The sequence below is a fragment of the Zonotrichia albicollis genome, chromosome 1 (genome assembly GCF_047830755.1).
Source record: "Zonotrichia albicollis isolate bZonAlb1 chromosome 1, bZonAlb1.hap1, whole genome shotgun sequence".
NCBI lineage: Eukaryota > Metazoa > Chordata > Aves > Passeriformes > Passerellidae > Zonotrichia > Zonotrichia albicollis.
The window spans coordinates 60,404,998-60,429,873 of record NC_133819.1 but is presented as its reverse complement, the minus strand read 5'-3'; the positions used below and the strand labels follow the sequence as shown (position 1 = coordinate 60,429,873).

The 24,876-nt window shown below is 42.2% G+C and overlaps 2 protein-coding genes across 4 annotated transcripts in view; one reads left to right on the top strand and one right to left on the bottom strand.

Moving 5' to 3' along the window:
- The window catches only part of TXNL4A (thioredoxin like 4A), a 15,286-nt gene extending 7,054 nt beyond the window's left edge, over positions 1 to 8,232 (bottom strand). For 2 of the 3 annotated variants that reach the window (XM_074542391.1, XM_074542383.1), the window contains exons 1-3: positions 8,122 to 8,232; positions 7,810 to 7,983; positions 416 to 519 (exon numbers count right to left, since the gene is read on the bottom strand). In XM_074542391.1, coding sequence (XP_074398492.1) covers positions 416 to 519; positions 7,810 to 7,962 — 257 coding nt within the window. In that variant the 5' untranslated portion in view covers positions 7,963 to 7,983; positions 8,122 to 8,232. Of the gene's footprint in view, positions 1 to 415; positions 520 to 6,478; positions 6,562 to 7,809; positions 7,984 to 8,121 lie in introns of those variants that run through there. The other variant, XM_014275794.3, reaches the window with a different exon arrangement.
- Positions 8,176 to 24,876, top strand: LOC102068551 (uncharacterized). The gene is made up of 11 exons (XM_074542329.1): positions 8,176 to 8,291; positions 12,204 to 12,588; positions 13,827 to 13,998; positions 14,818 to 14,996; positions 15,735 to 15,831; positions 19,297 to 19,329; positions 19,623 to 19,681; positions 21,107 to 21,278; positions 23,300 to 23,478; positions 23,671 to 23,767; positions 24,581 to 24,876. Exons 2-11 carry the CDS (start codon positions 12,207 to 12,209, stop codon positions 24,735 to 24,737), a joined length of 1,527 nt encoding a protein of 508 aa, XP_074398430.1. The 5' UTR covers positions 8,176 to 8,291; positions 12,204 to 12,206; the 3' UTR covers positions 24,738 to 24,876.

Below are 24,876 nucleotides of genomic sequence, written 5' to 3'. Positions count from 1 at the left end.
CTTCTCCGGACTGGGACCCGGGAACACCAAGGGTTCGGCTGCAGCGGCTGGCCCAGCGCCGGAGGGACTGAGAACAGAGCAACCACCCCCGAAAGAGACTTTCTGATTTTGCCATCTTTCTCAGAGCGGTGTCATCGGGTATTGTTCATTTTGTGTGCTGGGGGGTGCGGGGCCAGTCAAATAAACAGGTTCTTTCCACCTCTCTCCGAGGAATTTTTTCCCGAACCGGTTCGGGGGAGGGGCCGTGTGGGTTTCGCTTTCTGGAGGGGCCCTCCTTTGCAGATTCTTTAACAAATTTGCCCTAAACCAGTACAAGGCATCAGTGTGCTATTATGCATTTGGAAATGATCTGCTGAGACACTGCATTTGACAAACAGAAAGTTTAAATGAGTTACATTCCAGAACCATCACATACCTGAAGAAAAACATGACAGTACAGGGATCATACAACTCATACATCTTGTTAAAGTCTGGTACTTCAGTGATGTCCACAAGATAAATAACAGCAAAGTTTTTAACCTAAACAGAAGAAAACAGGAAATACAAAAGCTGTATATATTACCAATTAAAAGGCATAAGCTTTCATTATTGTAACATCTATTTTCCAAATTATTAAGTCATAAAATCAGAATAAACAGCCTTGCTTTTATTTTTAATCACAACAACCAATTAACATGGAAAATATTTTTCAATAAAGCTCAGAAGCTCATTTCACATCCAGTGTAAACTGGAAAGATACTATGCTAAATCAACATCCAGAGAAACAAATGCCCTTTATATAGAGCTGAGAACTCACAGTGACATGCACAGCTCTAAAGAAGCAGAATAGTTGCTTTGTGCAAGCCAAGCTGACACATTTTGCCTGTGTCATCAACTGCTTATAGACTTCAGAAAATTAATGATCTACAATGCCCTGGTGCCTGCCTCCAAGCATTCTTCCCCCTCTAAAACATCCAATTTGTGTAAAATTCTAAACTTATAATTTAATTTAAAAACTAGTAGCTTTTGCTGAGAGGTGCAAAGCTAAAATTTAAAAGTGCAATTGCTAAAGAAATAAGACCTTGCTGAGAAGCTCATGTCTGGACAATTCTGGTAAAACTGGCTTTCACTTTGCAGAATTACTCAGATGCAAAAGAATCCCTCCCCTCTAGTGTCACAGTCAATGCCTTCATTTCTGCAAGAAAACCATGGCACATTTTTGTTTCCTTGATGTAGCATACTTGTTATTAAGTGGAATTAGGGGAAATTTTGGTTTCTAAACTCAGCTCATAAGTGCACAGTAGAAATTAACACACTCACACACATTACATTCTAAGTCAGAATGCACAAACTATAAGGTAGGTTATCAAATGCTTTTGCACTACACCAGGAGCCCACAATTGTGTCTCCCCATCCTCAGTTACCTGCTAACACAATTTTGGTCCCTCCCATTTGGCTGCCCAGAATTACCAGCCTGAGGTTGACACACATGGTCTAAAATCTATGACGAACGCACTGTTCGTGACAGTGCTTCTCACTTGTTAATTTTTTGCTATCAAAAGTCTGGAAATGCTATGATGAGTATAATATCTGCCTGATGGAACAATATTTTATTTTAGTTCACAGAGCAGGATTACTTTGTATGAGAAAAATATTGTGTAGCTTGTAGGTAGACATCCTAGCAGGCGCTTTACTGAGAAAGTATGGAAATGGTTATTTACAAAAAAAAACCCTCAGAAGCACAGAGTAAATAAATTTTTATGGACTTCTGCTTCAAGACAGTTTCAAAGTTATAAAAAATAATCACACTTCAAGAATGCATGTAAGCATTACTAGCAAAGAAAGTAAAAGCTCTTCTAGAGCGAGCAGCATTTAAAGTCTTTACTGCGCTTTTATGGAGCCAGTTATAGTCCTAGGTTCAGTCAACATTCCAATGAAAACATCCCTATGTTCTAAATCAGGCAAGAGGTAAAGCCTTGCAAACTAAAAGTCACAATATCAAACTCTCTGAAGGGATCCTTCACACCCATTTCAATTTTACATTAAAGACTTCTAATAACCTTAATGGGATGTTGAAAGGCAGCACAATTTAGCTGAGAAGTGACTGAAGCTAGTCCCTGGTGAGCCCTGGCAGGCAGTTGCGGGGTGGTTGATCCTTTTTTAAGAAAACAAAACACCTGAGGAGCCATTTTCATTTTATCCTATCATTACTTCTTCCACCCTGCTGGCATTTTTAGCAAAAACACCTTCACTATGTGGGGGAATTTCTACAACACGTTCAGCAATTTTGACAGAGCACACCATCTCTGAACAATTACTTAATTTGGAGCTTGCAAAATTGTTTTAATAAAATATTCTTGGGACCTGTTTTGTTCAGTGAAAGATTAGTCCGAGGAGATTTACATGTTGCACCAGAATACCACTCCATAAGCACTCCTAAACCAAAATTTTACTTTCAAGAACTCTGTACTCCAAATAGTAAAAGAACAAAAAAAACTTTTTAAAGTGTCCTGGGGTGACATTATGATGCTTGTATATCCCCATTCATCTGTTCTGTGCCTTTAAGACCGGCTCTGAAGAGTGGAAGTTTTGTTTGGGTTTCTCTTATCAGGACACAGAGACAAGCAGTAGACAGAGCTGTTTTTTTTTACTTCCAGCTTTGGGCTTGCTGCTTTTGCTTGCTGCTTTTGCTTGCTCTCTTTTTCTGCTCTTGCTTCTGCTCTGCTTTCTGCCTCTGCTTATTAGCTAGTTCTAGCTAAACAGTCCACATTGCTTCCTGGACTGTTTCTCCTCTCCTTTTTCTGTGACCATCTCGAACCTGCTCCGGACTGGGACCCGGGAACACCGAAGGTTCGGCTGCAGCAGCTGGCCCAGCGCCAGAGGGACTGAGAACAGAGCAACCACCCCCCGAAAGAGACTTTCTGATTTTGCCATCTTTCTCAAAGCGGTGTCATCGGGTATTGTTCATTTTGTGTGCTGGGGGCTGCGGGGCCAGTCAAATAAACAGGTTCTTTCCACCTCTCTCCGAGGAATTTTTTCCCGAACCGGTTGGGGGGAGGGGCCGTGTGGATTTCGCTTTCTGGAGGGGCCCTCCTTTGCAGATTCTTTAACAAATTTGCCCTAAACCAGTACATAAAGTCAGTTTGATACTATATGCATTTAATTTAGTTGAGTTGTTGCAGAACCAGGAATGCATGTCACTAGCGGTGCTCATCAACAGCCTAGGATTTCATACAAGAGAAACAGACTATAAAAGTCTTAGTTTGTTACATAAATCTTACTGAAAAGGAGTGGATCACTCAAATCCCCTCTGCAGAGCACATGTGCAAGTCATCACCAGGACCCAGGCATCCAAGACATTAAATAAATCTTCCTTCTCTGACCTACTTTCATAGAAGTGAAACTGATGAGAGTCACCTGCTGAAAAGCTCACATTAAGTCTGAAGCAGAGCTTAAAGCTGGACTCAAATTTTAATTCAAAACTTTAAAAGCTGCTTTGTTCTTTACCCCTCGCTTTCCTAATTTCAAATTTGGCATGATCACCACTCCAAAACAAGCTAGCTTACAAGCACATTGAATGAGGGTGTGCTCTGTTGGGTTTGGGCACCGGCTGCCAAGGACAGCAGCAGGAAATAGGAATTTAGGCCTAAGGAGGGACGAGACAAACACATGGAGAGGGCGATGCAGAAGAACTGCAGTGGCCTATGGAATGTTTAGGGGCTGGGCAATTTAATGTGCCAGGCTGGGCAAGCTGGTCACCAAGAGGCATTTCATTTCAACACAAGACACGCCTTGCAGAGACTCAGATGTCTCTTTTTGTACAGTACTGACCAGTTTTAGAGCCTGAAGAAGCAGCTCCTGTCTCACACACAATATTGGAAGCCAAGACAGCAGCAGTACAGAGCAGCATCTGAGCCAGCTTCACACGCAGCCAGCTCTAATTCACAGAAAAGCTTTGATTTAAGCAAAAACAGGGGAAGTATTTATGGGCTCAGACTGCTGTGGATGTGCACAGTTTGTGGAGACAAACCAAAGGCTGACCTCTCTCTGCTGGGATGTGAATCCATTGCTCAGACAGAGCTGTCCATTGAAAACCTACATTCCTGTACAAAACCAGCTTTGCTACCCTGACAAGGCAGTGGTTGCTGACAAGTTTTCTACCTGATTTGTGAGTTGTAACTGAGGATACAGTATGAGCACCTCAGCACAAGAATAAAATACAACTCTAAACATGCAAATCCAAGTAAATACAAGCAGTTGCAGTAGTTACAAGGGGGACTACACTGAATTTGTTAATATAAATCAAAATTTTACGGTAGAGACAATATGAAATAAACCTTGTGGTATTTTAGAAGTTAAACATATAATAACACAAGTTTACTCTGAAAGTGCTTAACCTCATAACATACACTAAATACAGTAAATTTGTTGCAGTAAGTTAACTGCTTTCTGAAGAAAAAATCAAAACTCTAGTGAAACACCTCCTTCAGGGCAGCACCTCACTTGTGCAACAACTGAAGATAAAAGCATTTTCAGAGACAGATATTAACTACTTCTGACACTCCTGATTTCCCCTACCTCTCTTTTAATTCAAAACTCTCTCTGCCTTACCAGGCTGTTGGAGCTGCTGTTCCATGGGGACAGGGCAGAGTAGGAGACATAAGTCAAACAGCAGCACAGATTCAAAACTGTGTGACCTGTTTTCATAGGTTGGGCTGCAGTTTTGCTGGTTTTGCCCCTTCTCCCCAGTGATGGCAGTTTCATAGATCAGCCCCATCAATCCACGTGGCTGAAGATGCATGTAGAAAACCCAAAAGTACATTACTGCCTGGCCACTGTTCCAGGCTGTTTGAGTACTTCACAGAACTGTCTCTGCCTGAGGACTGCTATGAAATCTTCACACTGAATGGCTCAAGACTATAAAGCAGAGGAATCTGCAGGACTTTTAACACCAGATAAAGATTCTATATCCTGTCTTCACATACTTGCTAGTAAACAGGAAACACAGATGTAGGAAAAATCATTTGCCATGGGACTCATTTGCCCTCTGAAGTTCCCCTCCCTGACTTCTTTAATTAACAATATCCTTCTGAAAAATAATTAAATTCATTCCTACAACATGAGATTGACACTATGATGAATGCCCAGGATGACTGACAAAAATCGTGAAGTTTCTTAAAATTTCTGTCAGAGGTAAGTAATGCTCCTGTTTTTTCAGTTGTTAAGATTTCAGCTGCCTTTGAAAAGCAAACCTTATAGCCCAAATATCTAAGGAAATCTGGAACAAGATCCAAGATTCCACCTTCTCATCTTTCTAATCAGTTTCTAGACAGTGTTTTTTCTGTTTAGAAGAACAAAATACTGCTTTACAGTCAAGAAACTTGCAGGAAAAAAATACAGGAACAGAGACTAGCATTTGCAACAAATGACTTGAACCGAAGGTAGCTGGCAGACTTGCATTACTGAACTGAACAGAGCAAGTACAAACTTGAAAGTCCGTACTGGTGATATTTATTTGAACTTTTTTCTTGCTAATTATGCTATAAGTTTAGGTGATAAATTTCTAGGGGAAAAGAGAAAGATATCGTACTGCCAAGAGCAGCACTTACAGCTAATAATTTTGAATACTACAGACATCAGTAAATGGATTAACTTCGCTCAGCTTTTAACTACAAACACCAGTAGCTAAAACACCTATATGCTTTTTTCACAGCTACCTCTTTCCCTGTCCCACCTTCTTTTCCTCTCTCACTTTTCATGTAACCTTAGCAGAAATGCAGAGGCACAACTAATGTTCAAGGAAAACCCACAGCTATTCACACTTCTGATTATGGTTAAATAAATGCACAACATTTGAAAAATCCTCCCTAAACCCAAACTGATCCAATACAACAGTTACCTCATTTACACTACTCACTCATAAATAAATAATTTCTTAAACAAGGTGCATTAATTTAGCAAACCAATCCCTGTATTTCAGGGGATAGGTTTATAATTATGAGTTCCCTTTAAAGAAAAGAAAAAAGTATATTTTTAGAAAAGGTCATTAAGGCAAAATTTGTGAAACTCAATTCTTGCTTCAATCAATGTTTGATTGAAACCCTGACAAAGCAAAAAAAAAAAAAAATCCAGCATCTTACAATTATGATTTGTTTTGACGTTCAGTGAAACTTTGCTTCTTTTTCATATAACACTAGGGGAAAAAGTCAGCTGCAAGGGGAGTATATTTCAGTGAAAATAATCTACTTTGTACTTTCACATAGCATTCTAGTTTCTCTTTCCATAAAAACTGAAAAGAAAACCCTGTTCTCCTATCATAAAATACAGATAAATATTACTGCTACCCAAAAATATGCTGCAGTCTAAAAGAATATCACACTAGGGTAACAAATGTAAAACACGGCCACATTGCCTTCAGACGTAGCCTGCAATTATAACCCATTAACATTATGTATTATTCTCTAGAATAAACACCTGGACAATTGGAACTTTTACTCACTCTTTAAAACAGCAGAGATCCAAACATGGCTTGTAAACAAGAGGATGAGGTAGGATCTCCCCCTTTAATTTGCCATTTCTGCAGAGGGAGATTTTTAAATAAGAAGTTACTTTGTTCTTTCTTCCCCCAGTCACCCCTAGCTGCCAACAGGTCTGCCAAATTTCCAAGCATCCTGCCACAAGTCCATACTAACAGTATCTGAGCATAACACTCCCACCAGGCTGAATACAAAACAACGGTATTAAAACATGTCACAACTCTTTACTGCATTCTAATACTGCATTCCTAACCCCTGTGGGGATTTTCAAGACACAAGATATTTAAGAAAACTTCAGAAGGCAAAGTAAACCACAAAAACAACTCCATGTCAATCTATGCAGCATGCACAGAACTTTCTATTAAGGCAGCAAGTTCTGGATGCTCCATTCCTGGCAGTGTTCAAGGCCAGGCTGGATGAGGCCTTGAGTAATCTGTGCAGGAGAGCAGGAGAGTTGGAATGAGATAATCTTTAAGGTCCCTTCCAAACCAAACCATTCTGTGATTTCTATGATAGCTGACACCTTTTCCTACCCAAGTTACCATTTCTGATTCAGATATTTTTGTTTCTTCCTTCATGTGGTTCAGTTAAAGAGCTGGTCAATATTCTACATCTATCGTATGGCAAAATCTTTAGCAAACATATGAAAAGGTAAATTGTAGCTGATTGTGTATCCTAACAGTCTAATTTTTCCTATCTATGTGTCTTTCTTAAGTACGCGATCGTCTGTTTTTAATCATTCAGTTTCCATCTGAAAACAGCTGTGGGGTTTGGCTCTTAAAATTTAATTCAGTCCATGCAATTCAGCAGAATGCTACTGGTGTCCATGGATAACATCACTGACAGATTAATATTGCTAATAGATTAATCAATACCATCCTGCACATTTTATTGTCTCACCATTTTTAAGAGCCAAAATGAAAGCAACTTTTCAAACTATTCAGATGAAAATCTAAAGGTACATTTCCAGCATGAAGGGAGAGTGCTGCGTTACCCGGAGCCGCAGCAGCCCTAGCACCGAGCACTGTTTCTGCCTGAACGCCGATGCTCCCTCGGTGACGGGTTATTGACTGGCAGCACCCTCGATTTCCGAACACCTGCGACGCTCTTTTCACCCTCCCCCAGAACACTGCAAACATCAGAGCACTCTTTAGGAGAGTGTGAAACCACACAACTTTCCCGCTGCCTCCTAAAGCTGGGATACCTGTGCAGAACCCCGGTTACAAGCTGCCCCAGGCTCCAAGCAAGCCATGGGGAACACTGAGCTCAGAAGGAGCAGAAAGATCTCGTTTACCTTCTCGGCAATGCTGTACAAGACCTCATCCATCTTCATGCACGTGGGGTCCCAGTCGTGTCCGAAGCGGATGACCACGACCCGGTCCTCCTCCGACAGGATGGCCTGGTCCACCTGCCACCCATTGTGCAAGTGCGGCAGCATGTACGACATCCTGGCGGCCGGCTGGGGAGCCTGCGGGACGACAGGGAAGCCCATGCAGCTGACAGCCCGAGTCCTCCCCGGGCCCTCCCGCGGCACCGGCGGGCACCGAGCGCCAGTAGGGAGCCCCCCCCGGCCCGCCCATCCCGGCGCGGCCCGTCCCCAGCGCACCCTGCGGGCGTCCTCCCCTCAGAGACGCGGAGCGGCGGCGGCGCCGGCACGGGCGGGAAGCGGAAGGGCGGGCACGGGAACGCGCGTTTCCGGCAGAGCGCGGGTGGGAGTGGCGCGTTCCCGACGAGAGGAGAGCCTGGGGCACGGGACACCCGCGTCCCCTCTCGCAGGTGGGTTGTGGAGCTGTGCCGAGGGGATCGGTGATGCCGGCTAGCACGGGGAGGGTGAAACAGAGGTGATCAGAGCCCAGATCTCCTACTCTCTGCTTCTGACCGCTCTGATGTTGTACATTCCCTGTAACCTCCATGGGATTTGATCAAAGAGATATGCTCAGAGAAGCTGTGGGTGCCCTATTCCTGGAAGAGTTCAAGGCCAGGTTGGACGGGGCTCTGCGCACCCTGGTGTAGCGAAAGGTGTCCGTGCCCATTGTGGCAGAGGGCTGGGTCCAGGTGCTCTTTAAGGTCCCTTCCAGCCCAGCAATTCCGTGGTTCTGTGCTCTGGCTGTGGGAGGTTTTCTCAGTGTATTCCCCCACAGCAATGACGATTTTCATGCCCAGCCACTCCCAGACATGGGGTTCCATGGGCGCTCCCATCGCTCCGGTGATCCAAGTGCCACAACGAGAGCGCTCTGGGCAAACTCTCCAGTGGAAGTGGTCAGCAGCAAAACCAGCACATTCCAGCACTGGCTTCCAGAATCGAGCTGGCTATTGGCATAGGCCATCCCAGACCAATCTGTTTCCTTAATTCCACAGCAGACGCTCATTTGAAAGGTTAGCTTGCAGCAGGCAGGGACAAAAGCATAGTCTCCACTATAAAAATTCCCCACAAACTGCAGCCAGGGCCGTGGGGAACAATTTCAATTGGTGGCAAATAACTTTGCCCCATAATTGCTGAGCTCTCCAAAAGGTATCCCGGTCCTCGTCTTGCTTTATCACCTTTTTAGGACGTCCGGGGAGGGGAGAAGGAGTGGCAGCCCGGTCCGGCTGCGGACAGGGGCGGAGGCAGCGGGGGCGGTGGTCCCCGTCCGGAGCTTCCCTGGAAATCGCAGCCCCGGGGCCCGCGGTGTCCGGGCAGGGTGAAGGGAGCGGGGCTGGGCAGAAGCGGGTGTGCCCGGCCCCGAGCAGGAGCCGTGAGCTCCCGGCTCTCCCAGCTGCCGCGGGATCGAGCTGTGGAAGGCGCGTCGCCGGAAAGAAACCAGCCCTGGTCAGTGCTTTGTGGTTGTCGCTGAGGTGTAATTAGTCTTCTTCTTTAGAGAAGTTACTGGGAGGAATTGATCCTGGATCATGCAGGCTGTTAATTTTAATTGAAAACTGGGCTAGGAAAAATTACATCGTTTATTTTGCTATGATTTGTTTAAGTCCTAGGTGATGCAGCAGTGCCAGTCAACAAATCTGCGAGTGAGTGAAACTCCGCTGGAGGAGTGAGTCAAGCTCCACAGATGAAATAAGGTCAATTTCAGTTAGCACTGAAGTTAATACTTAAACGTATTTGCCCCGTTGTCTCAATCTAAGTCATATTTTCAAAGTTTTCTCTGCAATGGCAGGACCAGAACTTAGTACAGTTACCTTATATCAATGATTTACTACAATTATGACTGTTTACCTACATGGAAGCATATAGTCTTATGTAAATACAAAAGGAGAAGAGACAACTTTTTAAAAAATAGGAACTTGTTGATAATGCAGATGGAACTAGTCCAAACCCAAAATTGTCATATTCTTGACAGGTGTTACATTTAGCACACTGGACAAGACATCTGATAACTGAATAATTATGTTCAGGAGCAAAGCATCAAGTCTGTCAACAGTGATTCCCTTGATGTTTGGCCAGTCAAATTTGGCTTGCAAATTTTTTCATCCAGTTATTGCTTCTCATGGACTTTGCTGTCACAGAAGTGTAATTTACAAACAGAGGTACAGGATGCACCAACTTAGTGCTGGAAGACGAACAATAAACACTGGAACCAAGGTTGGTATCTGGAGAGCCCCCTTCCTTCTCTGAGGTTCCTCTAAGTGTTTTTAGTTTCCTGCTATCAGTGTGATTTTTTAAGATTGTACCTGGGGCGAGCAGAACACCAGTTGTTGGACCAGTGCGGCAGGCAGTGAATGGGTCACAGGTGCATCAAACACAGCTGGAATGGAATGTGGCAGGCTCAGTATGCCCACATTCGTTGAGAGATCCATCAACATGCCACTAGCCTGCTTCTAGTGCACCAGTTTGTTTATAACTAGACCTTCCTCATGGGTCACCTTTCTGCTTCTGAAGTGTAGGAAATGCTTCCAAAGTGAAAGCAAGTCTGGCTCTGCCCATCATGTGTGGTGTATTGTAATAGGGCAGGAGGTGGTGATGAAAGCAAATGGAGTAATACGGTGCTGCCTCATTGGCATCTGCCAGTCACTTGATCATGTCTGGTGCCCAGTTTTCCCTGCTCAACAGCAAAAATTTAGCTGCCCTCCAGGTTTACCAGATTCTGATAATTCATGAAGCTGGACAATGCCATCACAATATGACATCAACTCCTCTTTTATTCTATGCATCATTCATTCTGCAACACAAATCTAGTTTATCCTAGTAATGTTGTGTGACACTTTAAGAAATGCAGACTACACTTGGGGAAATTTGCGCAGTTTTGACATCTACATGTGGCTGACAACTTCAGCTGGCAAAAAAAAAAAGATGAGATATATATATAAACATGGTTTTCCTTTGCAATTTGGCTGCACTGTTCACCTCATTGCTTTGTTTGTGGTTTGAGAACCAGATAGTATTATCAGAGACATTGTGGTGAACTGCAGACCTGTCCTAGCATGGAGGCCCCTTCAAGCCCATGTCCAGGAGCTGACTGAAACTGCAGCAGAAATGCTCATCAAGGCCAGGATAAAATAGCAGTACTGGTGCCAAGATTGTAACCATTTAATAGATGTGGTTGGGATAAGTCTGAGTTTGCTCAGGACAAGGGTAAATATGGCTGACAAAAAATTCCAACTTACATTGACACCTTTTTGTCACAGGTTTGAGTTCTGATTACTCATAGAAGGCTTTTGTGAGAGGAGTGAAGTAGCAGGACACAGCTGGCCAGCATTGTGTGCCCAGAATAAATCAGCATACTGTTGTGGAAAATTGTTCTGATTCAGGTAGCAAGACATCAGGTTTCTTGGATACAAGCCTAGGAGATAGAATGGGATGGAGATCAAAAGTCAGTAGAGCACAGCAAAAAGAATTGTAGGAAATTAGGCACAGCTATTGTTAAGATATGCAGGAAATCTTCAACTACCATTTTTGCCAATAGGAGCTCTAATTAGGTGTTTGGTTTTATGTGGAGCCCCTATCTTATTGCAGAGTGCATTTGCTGGAGTGCTGTAGAGAGGACTGGGTTCAAAACTCTCAGGGCAGAGGAAAGTTCTAGCATGAAGGACTGTGTTATCAGTGGTATCTCCTCTAGTGCTCTTCCTCACTGGTTCAGCACTTACGTGTGCTAAATTTTGCATGAGGTAAGTTCAGGTACAGATCTGAATGTTTAAAACACTGAAGGCAAGCAGTCTAACAGCTATCCAAGGGTGGCCCTTCATTGTGCAAATTTTTTAGACATAAACCATCCTTGACAGATATCAGAACCATCTGGGCCTCAGTGCCATCCTACATTACCTCAGGCTTCACCAACCATAACCAACAGGCAAGAAACTTTGATTAAATTCCTAGCAGCCTCTGTTTCATAGCACTGCTTATAGAAGGCATTGGTGAGTAAGCTACTGGAAAAGCTACTAGTTTTGTATGAAATCAGTATTGATTCCGGAGCAAAATGAAACTCTTTGAGAGGAACAGCTTGTAGGACTGGATTTGGATGTAAGAGTGTGGATATTCCTTGGTGTTATAGTCTAAATCAGCACTTGATAAAAGTACTTGGAATTTGTCTGATGTACCACACTAGTACCAAGTGCCTGTGGATTAAAAGCACTATTGAGTTCCATCAGTTTCCTGATCTATACATGTGAATTTAAATGATAACTTTTAAAGGAACATCATTGCTCCTTTCAGAGTGTTCTCCTAAACAAAGGAGTATTTCTTCTATTCCTCTGTTTCAGGTCATGGCAGAAGGAGAGTTGCCATCTGTTTTGATCCTGGATCTAGGAGGAACTCATGGCGTGCTAGAAGACCTTGCAGCACTTTTGAAGAAACACTTTCACCTTATCACCATGAAAGAATTTCTTGGAAACAAAGAGGAAATGAGAAAAAAAATCCAATCCATTTTTGTGTTTGAGTGCAGGCCAACTATTGACCGTGAGCTTCTAGAAAGCCTGCCTAATTTAAAGGTGATTGCCAACTCTGGGGTTGGAGTGGATCACTTAGACTTGAAAATGATCTCGAGCTTTGGTGTGAAAGTGACCAACACCCCGCACGCTGTGGCAGACCCAACAGCAGACATAGGAATGGCCTTGATGCTGGCCTCTGCCAGAAGACTAGTGGAAGGTAGTGTTTTAAATTTTCTAGGTCCTAGCTACTTCTTTGGCACACCTCACTTTTGCTGTGAGAGAGATGATCTTTCTGAATCAATTTTTGGGATGCTTTTACAGGGAAAAATTTTCAGAGGCCTTGACTTTCAGAGGCATCTACTTCTCCTGTGTCTTACTTCTTTTTAGGGCAACAGTGACAAGAGTAAGGCTTTTGTCTAAATTTTGCTCTTGAAAGTCTTGTGATATCCTGTTTGGAATAATGTCTGGGGCTTCATTCTTCTCTGGCTGTTCACTGGGTGGGTTGTTTACAGCTGTGAAAACTGAATACAGAGTGTATCCAAACCGAGTGCCATCTCTTTCCATTTCCCCTTGAAAGAAGCATTAGGAGCTGCAGGAAGATACAGAGCATTAGTGGCCACATCTCCAACTCCAGAGCAGTAATTAGTATAAATTCTTCTTTTTCCTACCTCTGTGATCAGTTTGTCTAAACCAGTGGGTTGTATTTCTTGAAGAGCATCAGCATTATTTTTGAAATAGATGATAATCCTTTTGACAAAGCTGTTATAAGTTGTGCCAGCAGCATTAGTTTGTGTCCCTAAAAGCAGGTTCTTTCCCTGCTCCCTTGCTGAGCAATGCTTTTCTGGGGAAGGAAGGTGTCAGTAGAGACCTTCACAAGAACCTGCCTCTCTCTTCAGGGACTTGTGGTCTTCTTGTCACTGCTGCTCCACCCCTGAGCATGAAATGACATCTCTTTCCCAGTAATGTTTTCTCCCACTGTATCTTTTTGAACCTCAAGTTCTTTGTGTAAAAGGTCACTGAGATCCCTGGCTGAGCTGGAATTTGAAACCTTCACCCCTACTCAAGGAATGAGACTGGTTTGAGTTGTGATCCAGGAGAGAAATGGTGAGATTTTCCCCACTTGAAAAGAAGTGAAGTCAGTGCTTGCAGGTGGTTTCAAAGAAGCTATTTTTGAACTTCCAAGAAAACACACCATCTGTGGAAAAGCTAATTCCCCAAGGAGTTACTCCTTCTAGCACAGTACCCAGCCAGGATCCCACTGTGTTACACAGGCTTCAGGCCTGGGTGCAGGAATTGGCACTATCCAGGCCCTTATATAAACTGGTCAAAATCAACAAAAGTGTTTTGTAAGGCGTGCTCCAGAGCCCCACTGCTGTAATGGTGATGAACCTTTTCCTTCCCCCAGGCCTCCATTTATGGCTGAGTTGTACCCATTCAACCTGTATTTCCACGCAGGCTGCCTCATTGCCCTGTCTCCAGACACAAAGTATTTTGCTGTTGACTGGCTGGGAGTGGAAGTAACCAGAGCAACACTTGGGATCATTGGGATGGGCAGCATTGGATACAAAGTGGCTCAGAGAGCCAGAGCCTTCAACATGAGGATCCTGTACCATAACAGGAACCAGAGGTAAAGGTTTCTGCATTTCTGGTTTCTGCAGTTAATTGTCCGTGAGGCAGTGACAGAAGCCACAGCTCTGCTCTGTCCTCAGCCTTCCTGTGCACTTGTGGCAGTTGTAAGCAATGTGACAAGCACCATTGTGCCACCACTTCCTCACTTTGGGTCCCTCCTGCTCCCTTCAGGAAGCAGTTCCCCCTGCACTTGCCCTGTCCTGGTTAGCCACTACCAGTTTGAAACAAGGACTGTGTAAGAATTTGGGAGATGTTGTCTAAGCAAACCAGGTCTTGTGCCCTCATGGTGTTCCCTGTCCTGTCAGACTCTTCTTCAGGCTTCTGGCAGCATGGCTGTTCCTCCCAGCCAGTCTCTTCACCTAGACAGAACTCTCATCACACTGGCGCCAATGACAAAGGCCTTCATTTCTCATGGATCTCTAGTTCCCTTTCTTTCACACTTCATTTCTTTTCAATCACAAGTTCTAACTGGCATGTCAGACAAGGAAAGGCTCCACAGGAATTGGCATAGACACAGGAGAGAAGAGCAGGGTCTGACTGCATCCCCAGCCTCCTAACCTGATCTTGCTTGTATGCTGTGCTTTCATATATACATCACTCCTCCAGTGTCCCACCACTCCTGTAGCCTCTTGCTCCCTCTAGCCCACATCCTTTCTGCATCCATTCTACCAACTGAGCCTATCAATGGCTTATCCTTTGTATTGGTCTCAAACCTCTCAGTTTTTGTGCTTTATGGAACTCTCCTAGGGCTGACTGTTTGTTAAACTCAGGTAGAAATAGTTGTTTCAGTTTGGGGATTTGTGCATTTTTTCTTCAGAAGAAAGGAGGATGAAGAGGCTGTTGGTGCCCACTACTGTGCAAAGATGGAAGACTTGCTGCAGCAATCTGACTTTGTTATGTTGGTTGTGAACCTGACTCCTGAGACTCACAAACTGATTGGGAAAAAGGAACTGGGGCTGATGAAACCCACAGCTACTCTTATAAACATCAGCCGAGGTAGGAGGATCTGAAATCACTCCAGATTGTGGCTCCACACTTAAAGGTCATGTTTTGTCTGATTGTGTTGATATTCCCCTCTCCAACCTCAGTCTGTGATATCCCTCTGTTGTTTGAGTCATGAAGTAGCTGGCAGTCTACAAATGTGTGACTTACATGGATCATATGCTATGTCTTCAAAGGCCCTGTGGAAATTAGGGATGCTCAGCAGATGGTTGGTTCTCTTTGGCCTTATTCTAGAGACACAGGGTTTTAGTGGAAATAACTGAAAGGTTTATCATCAGTGAGGGAAAACGGGGTACAAGGGAAAATATTAAGTAACATTTGGAGCAGTAGTGTAGAAAGGAAGCCTCACATGGGATGACAGCTCTGTTGGTACTGAATGAACATATGAGAGAGATTATCAGTAAACAAAGCAGAGATAAAAGAGTGGAAAATCTGCAGAGATTACATGACTTGTCTATAATAATACAGGAAGTGTCAAAATGAGGAAAAGACTGAAACTGGTCTCATCCCAGGAAAAATCTTACGCAGTGGACCATAATCATCCTATAATTAAAGGTTAAGAAATAAAATCTTTGATTTGTTTGGTTAATAATTATTAAAAAGGCTTTCTATTTTCTATGAAGATAAAGATCCTCTAGTTTTTCTCACTTGACCCTGGAGACCTTCCACCCCCCAATAGGTAAAAATGTATTCATTAACTCATCAGGATATCAAGATTTAATTTCAATGCAGGTGCAGTTATTGATCAAGATGCATTGGTAGAAGCTCTCCAGAATAAGGTTATTAGGGCTGCAGCTCTGGACGTGACATACCCTGAGCCTCTGCCAAGGTAAAGAAACTTCTTTCCCAGTCTGTTAATCTGAAATGTTTTAAACTGTGTTCAAAGTGTGCTCATAATTTTGCTCTCCACGGGGAGACTCATTGTGTTAGGGCAAAACCTCAGACTGTCTTGCACAATCATAAATAAACAACAAGTTATTTCCCTTTCCCACCTCTGATGGGTCTTTGCCAGCCTGACTCATGCGCCAGGCAATGAGCAAGATGGATGGAGAAGAAGAAGAAATGTGTAAGCAAGCATCCCCCAGCTTCGTGCTTGTTCTGTGCTTTGGTCTGAATGTGCTGTTGCTGAGGTTCAGTTCTTCACAACTAGCATGGTATAGCAGCAGAGTAAGTTCCTTGTGTAACACATTCTGTTCCTTCCATTTCTTCCAGAGATCATCCCTTATTAAACCTGAGTAACGTCATCATAACCCCGCACATTGGAACCGCAACAGTCCAGGCCATCCGTATGATGGCAGAAGAAGCAATAGCAAACATGCTGGCTGCTCTCAATGACCAGCCCATTCCAAGTGAAGTGTTTCCCAAATGATGAGTGCCAGATGATGCCACTAAATTTCTTGTGTACTGGAAAGCACTATTTCTTACCATTTTAAGCTGAATAAAAAAGTATCCTGTTCCTGCACTGCTCATCATGATGCTGCAAAACTGTCAGACTTGATCTGTTCTGTTACTTACAATTTGTGAAAAACGCCAATCACTTGTTTTAAATTTTTAAAAGTTTAATAGTAATAAAATGGTTATAAAAATAGTAACACAAATTAGAGCAATAAGAATTTGGACAATCAGAGTTAGGGCAATAAAGGACATTATGAAAATTATGAATGTTTGGATGCTTTCCTCTTGAAAGCATGGCTAACCCTTAAAAGCAATAGCCTGTTGCATATTCATATATCTCATACATGATGCATACATTCCTTTCAAATTAGAGATTTCTCTGGTTACTGTTAACTTCCCCCCCCCTTAATCCTGTTGGCACCTCAAAGACAAGAAGGAGGTAGTAGAAAGTGTGTATTTTCACATAAGGAGGCAATAATTCTTCTCTTGGAGATTTAGGTGTCTTGTTGCTGTTATCACTGTGCGAAGAATTTCTCAAGCTAGTTAGAAAAAGTATCTTATATCACATAGTTTTTATTTTAATACTATGTTATAGCCTAAAATTATATTTAACACACTACTGAAAAGGATTAATATAGTATAAATTGTTAACATAACACATAAAATACCCATTTTAATATTTGCAAAAAGCCAATCACAAAATACACATTTTTCACACAATTAAAAAAAATAAAGTGGAACTAATAAAAGAAATTTGTTTCAAGATTTTAACTGTTATGCATTTTCGTATCTTCAGTCTGTTTCGGTGAATAGCAATGTTCTGTTCCCAGTTCTTGCTGCTGCATAATGATAAGCAAGTGCATCTGGCAATTTGTGTAACACTCTCCAATCTGTTGAAGATGAACGAGCATAGATTCCCTGCAGAAATTTGACTGTATCCTGAAAGACTTTTCAGCCAATATTCCAATATTCTATTTTTATATGAAAACACTGAAGAAATGTTCTTTAAATTGATCATAGGCCTAAGGTTTTCTAATTTAGGAAGAGCTCTGCTTCATCTACATGTGAAAGCAAAGCCAATTGTTGAAAAAGTGTCTTTATTTGTTATTAAGGTATCCCTTGAAAATAAAAGTAAGTTCCAAGAGATTTAGTTCCTCTGTGCAGATACAAATGATGCTTTTATCTTTACTGGCCATGAGAAAAAAGTAGAATTACCATCGAAATCACATTGGTGAGGGTATAACCTAAAGCAAAATTAGTGATCAGTCCTGACTTGCAGTCCAGGGCCAAGCTTCTTCTTACATTCTTTCCTATTAGCAATCAACAAATTCAGAAAATTCAATAAAATGGTTGTCACCTTCATAAAGTCAGGAAGATTTTCCATTATTTTGCAACATGGTCAGGCTCCCTGAAGGGATGGTAAAATGAAGTTCTAGCGCAGGAAGTGTAGGCAGGTCAAGACATTCCATTGGAAATCCTAAAATAATACTAGCAAGGCAACAGAACTGCTGCAGGATTGCTACTCCAAGATCTTCAACTCTTGAACACTCCCCACAGCTCTTCCCAAAATTGCTATTGAAAATCAAAGGTAGCTATATATAGTCTGTCAAAAAAACCCAATGTAACTCAATTCACAGGCCCTCTTGGGACCAAAACCAGACGGTTTGGGATTCTGAGGAAAAAAAAACCAAAAAAACCAAAAAATCAATCCAAACAATTTAGAATGTGTATGTCCTTCTTGTAAAACACTTGCCTAAGCATATATGATTCTGTTATTTTGGTAATTTACAGTAGGCTTAGGAAAGGGCTCTGCAGTCACTGGGGTCTCTTCAGGACAGGTGGCTGCAAAAAGCATTTAAAAATTAACCTGATAACTCAAAGTTCATGATGAAGCTGTGCAATTTATTTTCATGACGTAAATTTGGCACAACATTTTTCTAAACTACTTAGACAGGGTACTTTGTGATTTCAGGGTAGCAAAGGAGATTTATTGCACTATATACTGCAAGCTACTGAGGATCTGAAACTAAGTAGTTAATGGCAAGTGTTGTGTTTTGAGCATGGTATCAGTAATATTGCTGTGGTACATATTTTTGATTGTAATTCGGTCCTAGTAGTCAGATTTATAACCACCCCCCCTGCATTTTGTATTATTATAGCATATTTTATTACCAATGGATTGTTCCTTTCCCCCCTGTGTTGTTTTTTTGCCCTAGTTCCTTTTGCCCTAGTTGTTGCTTTTTTTGTTGTTTTGGTCTAGTTGTCCATCTCCCCACAGACCTGCCCTTTTGTTCCCTGTTCCTCCTCTCATTGAATGTCAGTTCCTCCCCTTTCTCTAGAAACTTCCCTATCAATTTTGTATCCTTCAAAACCCCATTGGTTTGTTTAAGTTGTTCTCCTTCCCTGTAATCTTCTATGGGTTTAAATATTGTATCACCCTCCTTGTGTTCCGCCGTGAGTTTCTCCCAATTGGCTAAAGATTGTATCCTCCCCTGGACCTCCCCCTTTTATAAACTGGTGTATGGTTTTGATTTAGTGTATTTTGGTCCCTGACAGCTGTCTGGGGGTGGTCACTCTTGCTGACAGTGTTGGGAGTTAGTCGGGCAGAAGAAATCCGGCACGGCAGCATAATATGGAATCTTAGACCACGGGGACAGAACTTGTTCAGACTGATTATGTGAAAACCTCTGTATATGTATGTGGGCAATTGTGTGTATAAGTGGTAGCAGATTTAAAAGACCTGCTTGTTTGTCTTGGTTTTCTTATCTTCCTTTTTGGTTTACAGGATCTCTTGACATAAATGTCATTAAACAGGACATGGCAGTGATTATTCTTTAAAATGTCTGGAAATAATAATATGTGTTTCTTCTGACACTTTGTGTCTTTCTTCTTTGTGCAGATCATGGAAGAAGGAGAACTACCTTGGCTTTTGGTAAATGAAGTTGGTGGCATACGTGGGATATTGCATAGCCATGTGCCATTCCTGAAGAAACATTTCCACCTCATCACCATGAAGGAATTTCTTGAAAATAGAAAGGATGTAGGCAAAATGGTCCAAGCAATCTATTTGTGGTGGCACAAACCGGTCATTGACAAAGAGCTCCTCCAGAGCCTGCCAAACTTAAAAGTGATTGCAAATTCAGGGGTGGGGATGGATCACTTGGATCTGAAGCTTATAGCTAGCTTTGGTGTGAAGATGGCTAATGCTCCACGTGCTGTTTCCAGCACCACAGCAGATACTGGGATGGCTTTGCTGCTAGCCTCTGCTAGAAGACTTGTGGAAGGTAACGTCTCAATTCTTTTGTGGCTTGTAAAAATAATACAAGATTCGCCTGCTATTAATATGACTTTTCTTATGGTTACCTGTGGTGTACACGGTTTTACATAAAATGTAAAAATGTAAGTATGTTGGCTTGGCAAACAGAATAATCAGTATTTTAATATATTTTATGTATAATAGGTATACTTAAATTATTACATTTGGCATACATAGCATTTATGTTCAAGCAAATATAAATAAAACATGATGGCATTACAGTGCTATGGCCAAAGATCAGATATCACTGAAGTCACAGCCTAGCAGAACAACTTAGTGTGGGAGGCAGGAATGGGGTATAACAAGATTATATAGGATTGTGGGAGATCCTGAGTTGGAAGGAACCCACAGGGCTGATAGAGGCATGGGCATATTCTTGGAGACTGAAGTGTCTTGGTGCAGAATTTGGGCATTTAAGGGGCATTAGGGAGTAATAATAGAGGCAGCCTACTTCAGTTTTTGTTAATAGCATTGTTTCTAGTTTCATCAACAATTTTTTATTGCTATTTTGTCAAATAGACCTAGCCTTGGCTTGATTAGAAAGCCTCTTTCTTCAGGAAAAAAATCCTTCAGATTTATCCTTTTATATTTACCTGACTTTGACTTGCCATCTGTACTACAGGATTAGTAGAAACTCAGAGGGGATTTGCATCCCTCTAAGTTGGTTTCTACCTCACAAAGGGGAGACAGTTTAAAAGAAAGATTAATTTATTGTTCCCATCTACTTGAACTATCCCTGGTGGCATTTCTGATAGTTCCGAGTTTTCTGATAGACTGAGCTTTTTCCTGAGTCATTTTTTGTATCCTTTCACAATATTCTGCTTGTGTTTTAGAAAAACTGGCAATGTCAGAAGATTGAAATATCTTGCAAGAAAGCACTTGCAAGAAGTGCTGACACTGTGTACATACTGTATTTTATGTGATGTAGAACTATCCAGAATTGTGCAGGTTTAACAGGTAATTACAGAAATTACCAAGTTGTGTTTTTTAAAGTCTCACTTTTCTTTCCAAGGAAAGTGGCAGATGTGAAGAGGAAACCCAATACCTGATGATATTCTCCACGTGATATCTTCAAACTCTGCATTGTTATTGGCAATAATTATTTTGATTGCTGATGAGGTACAGGGCAATATTTTCATGAGTAGTAATAAAATTTTTGGAGGGATTATATCAAAAGGCTTTTTGTAGCATGGTGAGAATAAATTGGATTATCATCTATACATGTAGCAGGGAGTGATGATATGTTAGGGTGTTACCTAGGACACTACATTAAAAATCATGTTTGTAACCATTACAAGTATGCTATAGTAGCACAACAAGTCCAGGCTCTTTTGCCTTGTTCCTCTGTGTTGGACCCCATTCATTTCCCATATTTATGTGGTTTTTTTTGCAGTCCATAACATTTCAATTTCTCCAAGTATGGACTACTGTGAAGCTGATATTCTGGGAGTTAAAGTTGCTGGAGCTACTCTGGGGATCATTGGCATGGGCCGCATTGGGTATAAGATTGCTGTGAGAGCCAAAGCATTTGAAATGAACATTTTGTACCACAACAGGACACGGAGGTAAAGATATGTCTTGACCCTAATTGCAGCAGAAACTCTTCCAGATAGTCAGTATTTTCTTTTCAAGGAGTTATGAAGAAATATAGCAAGAAATGAGGGAATAGGGCCAAGATTAAAACAAAAGGAAAAAAAAAGAATGGTTGCCTGTAAAGAGCAACAGTCCTGTAAATCAGTCCTGTAAAGAGTTACTCAGTGATTAAACATCTGGAAACCAAATTTATGTTTTGTATTAGAAATTTCAGGGTTTCTTGCAGAAAAATGGAAATCAAGCTTATGCTTTTTTTATTCGTATCACATTGTACTGTGGTGACAACATAACTCTATTTGTTGTTCATTTTTTCCCCATATTTTGAAGTTCAGGAGGGATATTTTGGAAATAGTGGAAACTAGGAAGCATATACTTGGCAAAATATGACTGAGAGCTGTTCTTAAGAAAACCTTGTTTTTTCTCAAGGCAGTTGGAATTTTAGCCAGTATTTAGGTAGATTTCACCCTTTATTTCTAGTTCCTCCTAGCTTATGTGTTTGGGAATCTGAACCTTGTTGGACATTTAGCACAGGGGCTCTTCAATTTGAGGTGAGCAAGACCCCCATGAACAACTCGAGGCCTTTGCAATCAGGCAAGGTGCAGATAATGAGCAGAACAAATATTTACTGCTATAAACTATGACCTACCCTGAGAGGACTTTACTCCTCTGTGACTGGAGGGAGAAGCTACAGTGCTAGGATGTGGCTTTCAATGATTTTCACCATAGGCAGACTGCTGGAGGAGGGTTACCGCTTTAGCTCGCTCTAGGCAAATCACAAGGGTGAATGAGGCCAGGAATTTTTAGCCATGCTTGGCATTCCTGTTTCTTCAGAAAAACAGATGAGCAAATTTACATTTAAAAGAAAGTACTCCTTAAGATATTTCAGAATTTCTTCACAGACCACAAAAAAAAATTTAAAAGGCACAAATCCCTTTATTCTTTTTTTTTTTTTAATGTGTATCATCCTCAAGTCCCTCTGTTTAATATTTTTCAGTTTTTAAAATAATATTTATGTAAGAGTGCTGTGATGAATTATTAATGCCCAGTGCAACAGAAATTAAAAGTCTAAAGTATATTTAAAGTACATTTACACTTTCAGCTTGTGTGCTGAATCAAGGTGCCCTCTGCATGCTGCAAAACTGGCTGCAGTTACATTCTGCTCTTTTCCCGCTTAGTCTCTGGTCGTTGGCCTGAAAAAAAAAACCAGTGAAGTGTATTTGTTAGGAGAGACATGGGTCAAAGTTAAATTGAAGTTATTTTCTTAGTGTGATCTCTGTTTCTAGATTAGGGAGGAGATAACTTAAAGCCCTTCTCTTGCAACCAGAAGCAGATGATTCTACATATGGTCTCCTATCATTGCTTCTTTATTTCCCGAAATTCAGACAGCTAAATTTACAGAAAACGTGAGAAATGGCAAGTATTCTTCTGCACTGTGGAAAGTCAAAACTAAAACTCTCTCTACTCTGGTAATGTTGTCTGCTGAACACTTTACTCTATGAATGTCCTGGGGCAGCCAGGAGCCTGGCAAAGAGCTGCCTTGCTGATTTCACTCATAAAAAAATGACGGCCTTACTGGGAGTGACAATAGGATGAGGAGCACTGCCATGCCCAGAGCATGCATGGGTGAGTTCTGGTGAATACCATTCCTCTGGTTTGAGCAGTGATTGCATCCTTTGACATACACAGGGGATCCTGGAGAATGGACTGTGTGCTGCCATTTGCTTCAGTGCTCAGCCTTAGTTCATTGCAGACTTCATAAAAAGCCCTTGGAATCCTGCACTGGAGTGGCTGAGAGGCAGGCATGCAATCTATCTTGTGCTGTAGGGCTTGAAGCTCTCCAGAAGGATCTAAACACTGAGCTGAGGGTAAATTCACCTCTGTTTGCCACCTGTTTGCTATATGGATGTGTGGATAATCAGATCCTTTGTTTGTATTCTGGTGATACCATTGAAAAATAATGTTTCCATGACTGAAGTACTTTTTTCCCCATTAGGAAAGTGCACGAGGAGCAAGCTGTTGGTGCTACTTACTGCAAAAAGATAGACAGTTTGCTCCAGCAGGCAGATTTTGTGATGCTAGTGGTGAGCCTGACACCTCAGACACACAAGCTGATCGGGAAAAGAGAACTGGAGCTGATGAAACCCACAGCTACCCTCATTAACATCAGCCGAGGTACCATCCAGATCCATTGGCTGGCCTCACAGCATGATCCTGCTGTGTCCCACAGCGCCGTGCTGCATCCAGCACAGCTGGGGCACGTGGCGAGGGTGATCAGCAAATTCCTCCCTCTCCCTTTCCCTTCTCTCTTTGCTCTCTGCTCTTCGCCTGCCAGGTGCACTCAGGAACACTCTCATTCCACCCCAGGTGCAGTAGTTGACCAAGAGGCGCTGGTGGCAGCTCTGCAGACCGGTGTTATCAGGGCCGCGGCTTTGGATGTCACCTCCCCAGAGCCACTGCCCAGGTTGCCATCTCTGCTTATTCCTTGGGAAGGATGGGGGAGCCCTGCTGAGGCCAGAGGCATCCCTGCAGCAGGCAGGAAGCTGGCCCCCCTGCCCCTGGCATGAGCTGGGATAAAAGTGCCATGAATGGGAATGGGATGCAGCCCAGACACAGGGGCTGATAACAGACCAAAGGGAAGTCTGGGAGCTGGGAAACAGCAGGAGGCAGGGAAAACATTTAAACCCAGTCCTTAGAATCACCCCCTGAAGCTGCAGCAGTGCTTCACTTGCAAATTGCTTTATTAGAAAGTGCAGCTTGCCAGTTTTAATGGGTGGAAGCTGCTTGAGGCCTAAGACCTGCCGCATAGGCAGGCTTCTTTCCACAGGCTTCTTTCCACAATACAAGGCTGAAGTACTGCGAACCTCTTAAACCTAGAGACTGCTTAGCTTCTCTAAAAAGACTGCTCTTCCAGGATGGTGCCTTTTGGAATAAACTGTGCTGGCTGCATTTTGGGTTGTGAGGAGTTTGGTCTTGTTGTGTCTGCGTGCAAATAACTACAGCTCAGACTATTGTGTAAGGTGAATGTGTCAGGAGGGCTTAAATCCTCTCTTCTGACATAGTTCAAATTGCTGCCTCATGGCAGAAGTGTGTTTCTGGAGAGAAGAGCTACTTATGAAGTCTTTGCTTGTCCTATTGCAGTTCAAAATTACTCAGGGCTATGTGGGACTTGTAGAGTTGTATCAAATTAACTTTAAATACTGTGCAAAAGCTAAAGTAAGACTCCTCTTTATTTAGATGAACAACAATAGTTAACTCTTTTTTTCTTTTCTTCCAGAGATCATGCATTGTTAAAATTAAAGAATGTCATTATAACACCTCACCTCGGCATTAAAACAGACAAGGCCACCTACATGATAACAGAGGAAGCAGTTGAAAACATACTAGCAGCCCTGAATGGTCTCCCCCTACCCAGTGAAGTGCTCCCTAGCTGATGTGTGAAAGGATATTGCGGATCTTTTCATTCTTCTCTTTGTCTTTTTATTCTTATCTTTGCCCTGCACATCAGCTCTAAAGATCTTGTTAAATATAAGAATGTCCATACATCTCACTAAAGCTTGGAAGGAAACAGTT

Bases quoted from the DNA above. Each gene is read 5' to 3' on its own strand.
- LOC102068551 (XM_074542329.1), top strand. From the start codon at position 12,207: ATGGCAGAAGGAGAGTTGCCATCTGTTTTGATCCTGGATCTAGGAGGA. The intron at 12,589-13,826 runs GTAGTGTTTTAA...ATTTCCACGCAG, and splicing joins TGCCAGAAGACTAGTGGAAG to GCTGCCTCATTGCCCTGTCT. The intron at 13,999-14,817 runs GTAAAGGTTTCT...TTTTTTCTTCAG, and splicing joins TACCATAACAGGAACCAGAG to AAGAAAGGAGGATGAAGAGG.